This window comes from Leopardus geoffroyi, chromosome C3 (assembly GCF_018350155.1).
Source record: "Leopardus geoffroyi isolate Oge1 chromosome C3, O.geoffroyi_Oge1_pat1.0, whole genome shotgun sequence".
Lineage (NCBI taxonomy): Eukaryota > Metazoa > Chordata > Mammalia > Carnivora > Felidae > Leopardus > Leopardus geoffroyi.
Genome location: NC_059338.1, coordinates 136,556,832 through 136,565,955, shown reverse-complemented (window position 1 = coordinate 136,565,955; position 9,124 = coordinate 136,556,832). Strand labels below are relative to the sequence as shown.

The following is a 9,124-nucleotide window of genomic DNA, read 5'->3' as shown; positions in this document are numbered from 1 at the left end:
ATAAGCCTCTAATCAGGCTAACTAAGAAAAGGAAAGAGGGATGCCTGGGTAGCTCGATCAGTTGAGTGTCCCTTGATTTCTGCTTAGGTTGTGATCCAGTGTCATGGAATTGAGCCCCATATTAGGCTCAGTGCTCAGCACAGAGCCTGCTTGGGATTCTCAGTCTCTCTCTCCCTGTGCCCCTCATCCCCACTCATATGTTCTCTCTCTCTAAAAAAAAAAAATAAATAGGGGCACCTGGGTGGCTCAGTCAGTTAAGCGTCCGACTTCAGCCAGGTCACGATCTCTCGGTCTGTGAGTTCGAGCCCCGCGTCGGGCTCTGGGCTGATGGCTCAGAGCCTGGAGTCTGCTTCCGATTCTGTGTCTCCCTCTCTCTCTCTGCCCCTCCCCCATTCATGCTCTATCTCTCTCTGTCTCAAAAATAAATAAACGTTAAAATAAAAAATAAAGTATAAAAAAAATAAATTATTTGTGATGTTCAGTTATATTCTATAATAATAAAGTGTAAGTATTTATAGCAATGTAACAATGAGAAGCAATGAAATTTTGGGGCACCTGGGTGAATCAGTCGCTTGGGTGTCCTACTTTGGCTCAGTCATGATTTCTGGGTCTGTGAGTTTGAGCCCCGTGTCAGGCTCTGTGCTGACAGCTCAGAACCTAGAGCCTGCTTGGGATTCTGTGTCTCCCTATCTCTCTGGCCCTCCCCCACTCATATTCTGTCTCTCTCTTTCTCAAAAATGAATAAACGTTAAAAAAATCAAAAAGAAGCAATGAAATTTTGACTTTCGATATCATTTTCAGAGAGTTTGCAACGTGCAGTAATGCACTGAATACTTAAGATTTTAAATGCTATTCTTATGTTTAATATATTTTAAATATTGTATTAAATATGTAAAAACCTATTAGGTTTTCCTGGACTTGGTTGATATAAAACTCCATTATTACTTTGTTATGGAAATGAATTGTTTTGGTTAACTGATTAACCAAGACCTTAATATATATATGAGTACCTTTTTGTGAATTGATTCTATCTTAAAATATAAGGCCATCACCAGAACTTTCCATCTAAAATAGTATCCATAACCACAGAATTGTTGTACAAAAGTTTTAACATCCTTTTGCTGTTACAAGTTGATTTAGGCTCCAGCAAAGCATTTTTATCACCTCAACACTAACAAAGATTATATTCCCCCAGAAAAACAAACTCTGAGGTGTTTTGTCAACCCTAGTAAATATTGAAAAGAATGGCTTCAATTACTTTTATTCCACCACCTAGGTCCTCTTCAAACCATGGGATACATGAGGACAGGTAACTGTACCAAGTAATGTTGCAGGATTTTATTCCTTAATACCCAGAATTTGTTGTCTTGCCGATTCAAAGAATGAAGAGGTGGACACAAAATGAGAAGCAGGCAAAAGTTTATTCGAGTATAAGATTAGAAAGTAAGAAAAGTAGGAAAGCTCTCTTTACAGAGAGGGGACATTCAAAAATGAATGCCCAAGGACTATAGGCATGGTCGTTGTTTTATAAGGTTGTGGTCAGCCCTCCTGTTCCTCTTCCCTTCCCCCTTGTTCCTTGTTGCTTTCTACCGTTATTGGCTGTATAACTCTAGGTGCTGGGTTGTCCATTTCTGATTGGCTCGCTTCCATTGCATGAGGGGTGGTCTATGGCCAAACTGTTCCTTGTGGGTCATAGGTTTTATGGTCTACTTATTTTTAGTCCTGTCTTTTGTCAAATTCCTGAGGGAACCTGAGGAGGAGTAGGTGGTGTCTGTTACATTCTTAAGATGAACCTTCTTGCCTGGGGGAGGAGGAGTGGTTTTGCTGTGGTCAAACACTCCCAGCATTGTTCCAAAACATGTCTTTTCCCACCCAGAGACCTCAGGTCCTAATCCTTTCTCTTTCTGCCTATTTTATCCTTTTATATTTTATATTTGTTTCCTATCATAGTAATACTAATGGGGAAGGAGTCAGCACAAGTTTTAAGTTTGTTTGTTTGGTAACAGCTTTATTGAGATTTAGTTCCAATACCATACAATTCACCAATTTAAAGTGGACAATTCACTGGCTTTTAGGTTTTTGAGTCATGCAACTAACACTACAATCAATTTTAGAACATTGTCATCACCTCAAAAAGAAATCTTAAATGCTTGGATAAACCAAATGCCATATATACATACAATGGAATTCCATCTTGAAAAGTTAGGAAATGCTACAACATAGATGAACCTTGAAGACATTTTGCTAAGTGAAATAAGCCAGTCACAAAAAGTTAAGGACCTCACTTATATGAGGTTCCTACTAGAGTAGTCAAATTCATGGACACAGAAGGTAGAATGGTGGTTGTCAAGATCTGATAGAAGGTGGTAGGTGTGGTGGGGTGGGTAAAGGGAGTTACTATTTTATGGGTACAGAGTTTCATTTTATTTTATGTTGTGTATATTTTACCACAATTAAAAAAAAATCTGGGGCACCTGGGTGGCTCAGTCAGTTAAGTGTCCAACTCTTGATTTCCGCTCAGGTCTTGATCTCACAGTTAGTGAGTTCGAGTCCTGATTGGACTGTGTGCTGACAACACAGAGTTGGCTTGCGATTCTTTCTCCCTCTGCCCCTCCCCGACTTGAGGGCGCTTATGCCAGGAGGCAATACACTTTCTCTCTCATAATAAATAAATAAACATTTAAAAACCTGTTTAAATAAATAGAAATCCTATATCCATTAGCAGTCAGTCTCCATTTCCCCTCAAGTCTAAGCAAACACTAATGTACTTTCTGCACAGATTTGCCTATTCTAGACATTTCATACAAACGGAATCATACAATACTTGGCCTTTTATTTCTGGCTTGCTTTGCTTTGCATAGTGTTTTCAAGGCTCATCCTTGTTGCAGCATGTATTAGTACACCATTCCTTTTAAAGGTCAAATAACATTCCATTATAGGGATATACCACATTTTATTTATCCATTTATCACTTGTTTCCACTTTTGGGCTATTATGAGTAATACCATGAACATTTTATGTGTTAGTCTTCATGTGAACATGTTTTAAATCCCCTCATTATACGTGGCAGGGACTTGTTTGATCATATAGTAATCCCACCTTTGAGGTAGTCCCAGAATGTTTTCCAAATTGATTACACCATTTTGCATTCCCAGCAGGAGAGTTCTCAGTAAACAAACAAACAAGCAAACAACCATGGACACCCTTGGTTGTGTTCAAAACCTTGGTTGTTGTTAAAACAAGAACTAGCAAAAGTTTATCTAGGGGCGCCTGGGTGGCGCAGTCGGTTGAGCGTCCGACTTCAGCCAGGTCACGATCTCGCGGTCCGTGAGTTTGAGCCCCGCGTCAGGCTCTGGGCTGATGGCTCAGAGCCTGGAGCCTGTTTCCGATTCTGTGTCTCCCTCTCTCTCTGCCCCTCCCCCGTTCATGCTCTGTCTCTCTCTGTCCCAAAAATAAATAAACGTTGAAAAAAAAAAAAAAAAAGTTTATCTATCTTTCTCCCTCTTTTTTGCCTTGCAGCGAGGGATACATGGTGATTTAATTAAAGGAGGTGGAAGATGATCCAGTAATCACCCTGGCTAAGCGTTGCGGGGGCTGGCGGGGGGAGGGGGGGGGCGGCGGTCCCAGCAGCCCTCGGGCAACTAACGTCAGAGAGGTGAGCGAATGCGCGCGAGGATCACGTGTGTTCGTCCTCAGGTGGCGCTCGCCTGGTTCAGCTCGGTGCGTGAGGAGAGGGTTCTATGTGCTGCTGGGCAGGGGTTCCTCTCACTGGAGGCTGCTGATGTGGGTGAGAGAGGTCGTGGATCCCAGAGTGTGAGGCCACATTCGCTTTTATCTGCTTTGTGAGGTGTTTTTCTGCTGACGCGGCAGGGGGAGAAGACCTGACCTCCTTTGCCTATTCTAAGTGAACTAACCCTTGAGTTCTTTGGAGTATGAGAACATTTGTAGAATTTTATCCCCGTTCGTTTATTTAATGCTTTTTCACTGGCTTCCATGTCGTGTCTCTACTTTTCCTTTCCAAAAAGTGCATCCACTCCCAGGACTTCTGCTTTACACAGGTGATACCCAGAGCTTTGTCTCTAGCTTTTTTTTTTTTTTTCCCCTAAGCTGCTAAAGTCCAGGCCCTGATTTACGTGGTCCTAGTGCTTATATATATCTGGGTGGCCTAAGAAGCCATCAGAATTAGAGCATCTCGGGGCGCCTGGGTGGCGCAGTCGGTTAAGCGTCCGACTTCAGCCAGGTCACGATCTCGCGGTCCGTGAGTTCGAGCCCCGCGTCGGGCTCTGGACTGATGGCTCAGAGCCTGGAGCCTGTTTCCGATTCTGTGTCTCCCTCTCTCTCTGCCCCTCCCCCGTTCATGCTCTCTCTCTGTCCCAAAAATAAATAAACGTTGAAAAAAAAAAAAAAAAAAGAAAAAAAAAAAAAAGAATTAGAGCATCTCAAATGAACTTTGCATTATCATTTTCCTACTCTTTTTTGGGGTCCCATATTTCCGTTAGAGCAGCATCATCCACACCCATTTTGAAAACTCACAGGCCGGTCGCCATGAAATCTTTAAAAGTCTAGAATACATCTGCTCCAGTTCATTTCATTCCTAATGCCCTAGATTGGGCCGTACATCTCTTAGGACTATATCAGTAGCTAGAAACTGATTATCATCTCTTCCTCTATCCAACCCATATTCCACAATAGCAGTAGGCATTGATTACCAACACAAAAATCTGACCATATTTTTCCCTGTTAAAAACTTTGATGGATTTTTTTTTTTTTTTTTTTTTTTGCCTGTCTAATCATAACGGACTTCAAACAGTTATAATCTGGTTGAGATTCACCCAACCGTTTCATTATCAATGGACTCTCTTCATTCAGCCCCAGAAACCTTATGTTCAGATGAAGCACAGATGAAATGTTCTGAACACAACATATACTTTAAGATCATTGTATTTATGGCCACTGAGAAACTCTGAACTTTTCCCCCTATATAATAGCAAAAGGACAGTCTCAATTACTTTACTTTGATAAGTGGCCTGAGTTCCAAGTAGTAGGGGTATGGATTCAGTAGTGTAGGTCTATTAATTAGGGTACCAGGGGGTTACCCCTGTCTTTGGAAAAGTCCTCCTGTCTTCACCTCTCCTCCAATTAAATCTTTATCAAATGCCACCTTTAAAGTAGAATTCATTGCTTTTTCCCTATGACCCACTATATTAAATCAAAATGTCCTATACCAATAGAAAACATTATGACCCCTACACAAGGACGATGCTGTTTTAGGAACTATTTAATACATCATGTTTCTTTTGTACTCCTTAGTACATTAATATTTCTTTTATAGCAAGTTTATAGTAAGTTTTTTACATGTCCATCATCCCTTTCTGTACTTTCTGAACAATAGGAATCATATTTTACTCATCTTTGTAGCCCCAGTGCCTATGACAGTCTAGTATCTAATAAATACTAAGTGCCCAATAAATATTTGATGATGAATAGATGTGATGGTCATCTTCTCCAAATTGGCAACTCCTTGATGGCATGATCCAATCCTGAATCATTTTATCCCTAGTACCTAATACAATTATTGATATATACTGTTCCAATTGCTGATTGCTATCTTTAAATGAATTTTACAAATTCCATTCTCATTACCAAGGTTTAATATTTTATGTTGGTTACTGATAAAAGATTTAAGGCCAGAAGAGGCCTTATCATCTAGTACAACCCTTTCATTTCCTGCAGATGAAGATACTGAGCCAAGATAGCCCAGGTGATTGCCCCATAGCAACTAGGAAATGCTAGATCTAGGACTAAGTTTTCAGATTTTTTAGTTTAACTACTCTTTACTTAGGTTGAATTTTTGTAACAACTTTTACCACTTTCATTTTTTAAACACCCCCTGCAAGGGGACATCATCATCTAATATTTATTTCAACAACCATTTTTTGGGAGCACCTACTCTGTAAAGAGACAGTTGAGGTTCCTGTTCTTAAGTTTGAAATCTTGTGGAGAATCTCATAACCTACTGTTGATAAAAAATATTATTGAGAGCAAAACTTTGTTTTCTTTTGGGTAGGAATTTTAAGTTGGGAGTTTTACCTTACTTCATTTCACTCTCAATTTTAAGTATAACAGTGTGTAAGATTTTATTAGAGATCGTGAGGTGTAAATTCTGATTTATTTTATCTCTAGGTATTCTCATCTTTTCTGTGTGTTTCACCATCGGTACTCTTTACCAGCAGTTGTTTAATCAATTTGTAATAGAGAAGACTCAGTAGGAGAAAATGTCAAATCTAAAAATGAAAGAGGCCGCCCTTATCTATCTTGACAGAAGTGGAGGCCTCCAAAAGTTTATAGATGATTGCAAGTTCTACAATGGTATGTTCAGCAAAGGTGACTGTATATTTTAGAAACTTTAAAATTCCTATGTGCAGCTATTCTCATTTTTATGTTTGTATTTTTACAGATTCAAAACAAAGTTATGCAGTCTATCGATTCAGTATTTTAATAAATCCCTCTGATATTGTTGAATTGGATGCTGAACTTGGAAATTACATTTTACACCAGCCACTAAAAGCTGCTCAAGTTTTTCAATCTGTAAGTTAAAGAAAGAAATAATTTTATGCCACATGGCATTTTTGGTAACTTTGTTTGTTTGAAATTACAGGTCTGTTTTATTGCTGTTAAGACTCTTTCACTAATTGGACAATTACAGACTGAAGCTCAAGTAAGTTTTCGTTAAATTTAACAAAGAAAACCAAGGTAAAATAGTTTGAATGTTACTTGTAAATAAATATTTTATATTCAATTTTGTTTACTCATATTTTATTTTTTTTAAATAACAAACAATATTTTGTTTATTTTAAAAAGTACTGCATTTCTTTCAGATTCAATAGACCATCTTAAATACACATCTTTATTTCCTGTATTATCACTTATAACATTAAATATTTTTATAATAAAACATTTCAAACATACCCTAAAATAAAGAGAGTAATACTGTGAACCTCCGTATTATCTGTCAGTCAGATCTAATAGTTTGTAATATATTGCCATACCTGCATCATCTTTTCCCCAAAATATTTTAAAGCAAATCCCAGACATCCTTATGTCCCACCTACATACTTTACTATCAACCTCTAAAAATTGTGGACATTTTTCTTATATAACCTCAATGTCACTATGACCCTTTACAAAATAACAATGATTTTTTGGTATCATCTAATATCCAGTCTATATTTAAATTTACCCAATTGGGCTCTCAAGAGTGTCTCACAATTTATTTGTTCAAATCAGTATCAAAACAAGGTCTACACATTATAATTGGTTTTTATATCTTATTAAATCCTTTTTAATCTAGAGCAATTTCCTCCCCCTTCCTTCTTATACCATTGGAATTTTGAAAAACCTAGATAATTGTCCTGTACAATGTCTCATAATCTGGATTTGTCTGAGTATGTTTTGTGGCATTTAAAAAAATTTTTTTTAATGTTTATTTTTGAGAGACAGAGACAGAGACAGAGCATGAGGCGGGGAGAGGCAGAGAAAGAGGCACACACACAGAATCCGAAGTAGGCTCCAGGCTCTGAGCTGTCAGTACAGAGCCTAACGCAGGGCTCAAACTCACAAACCATGAGATCATGACCTTAGCGAAAGTCGAACGCTCAACTGACCAAGCCACCTAGGTGCCCCATGTTCTTGTGTCATTTAACTTACTCTCCTGTACTCCATTTTTCTGGAAAAAGGGAATTTGCTCTTAAAACTTGCTTAAATTCAGATTCAACTCATTTTGACAAGAATACATCATATTTAGTGCTATGTATTTCATATTGTGTTACATTAGGAGAAATACACTCTCTGTTGTCCACTTTTAGTAATCCCACAATTGATTAGTAGGTTTGGGTGATATCAGTCTGATCTCTTCAGTATACAGTCTCCCATCAACTTCCACCTAATAGTTTTTGCAGCCACTGATGACCATTGCCTAGAATCCATTATTTTATTAAAGTTGCAAAGTTGTGATTTTTTTCTAATTTTAGCAACCTTTCTGAACTTATTAACTGAAATTATTCTATAACAGAAGTTTTCTCTCATCAACTATTTGGTTACCCTGAAATATACTTTGTACCAGAAAGGCAGAATAAATGGTTGGTTCTTTCCATTTATAAATTTTCAGAGAATAATGAGTTGAAATCATTATTTTGTGAGCCTCTAATGATGACCAGTAATTTTTTGGGTTCTGTTTTTTATTTTTTTATTATGAAAAATTCATGAATTTAAAATATATCTGACATCTGATATATTAATATATCTGATGTATTTAATATATTTAAAATATATCTGATATATTTCAATGAATCTTTGTCATTCCTTTTGATGTTTATTTTATCCTACCTTTGGTCACTGGGAGTCCCTTAAAGCTGGCTTTTATGTCCTTTTGACAGATCCCATGTTTTAGTTTTTTGTAATTCCCTTGGTTTCTGGCACAAGGAGATACAGCAGGTCCATCTGGCATATTTTCCACCCCAGACCTGGAGTCAGCCATTTCTCTTAAGCAGCTTAGGTTCCTTTTGGTGAGAAATTGTATTTAAGAGATCACAATCTGGGCACTAGAAGAGTTCATTACTGTTGGGTTGTCATTCTTTTACAGGTCTTTTCGATGGATATAGTCAGGAAATGTGTGGTTTTAAATAAAAATAATGAGTTCATAATGATATTTCCAATTAAAATGTAAGATTTAAGGGTTTTGCATCTTTAATTTTATATTTAAATCTTTTTTCTTATGCTTACATTTTGTTTCCTAATAACACTAACAAATCATTTATTTGATTTACTCCACAAATATACTTACTATAATGTAATGCAAGTGCAATTAGATCTGCAATTTTATTAATACCATTTTTTACATTCTTATTAGATTAATATAGTGCTGAAGTTAACACATTTACCTCCTCTGCGAAGTTATAGTCTTGATCTTTGTGAATTTCCACTTGATTATGCATCTCAAAGATTTTATATGATGCAAGGTATTGTGATTGCAATGACAACTGTAACCAAGTACACACAAGGTGCAAGATTTCTTTGTTCAGATGAAGCATGCCCTCTGTCGAAAGGTAGATATAAAAATGTAAAA

At 37.4% G+C, this 9,124-nt stretch overlaps 1 protein-coding gene across 2 annotated transcripts in view; it reads left to right on the top strand.

Annotated features, from left to right (window-relative positions):
• Positions 1-6,071: 6,071 nt before the first annotated feature.
• Positions 6,072-9,124, top strand: part of MCMDC2 (minichromosome maintenance domain containing 2) — a 36,291-nt gene continuing 33,238 nt past the window's right edge. For both annotated transcript variants that reach the window (XM_045455028.1, XM_045455029.1), the window contains exons 1-4: positions 6,072-6,369; positions 6,458-6,588; positions 6,659-6,718; positions 8,909-9,104. In XM_045455028.1, the coding sequence (XP_045310984.1) occupies positions 6,276-6,369; positions 6,458-6,588; positions 6,659-6,718; positions 8,909-9,104 (481 nt within the window). In that variant the 5' untranslated portion in view covers positions 6,072-6,275. The remainder of the gene's footprint in view (positions 6,370-6,457; positions 6,589-6,658; positions 6,719-8,908; positions 9,105-9,124) is intronic.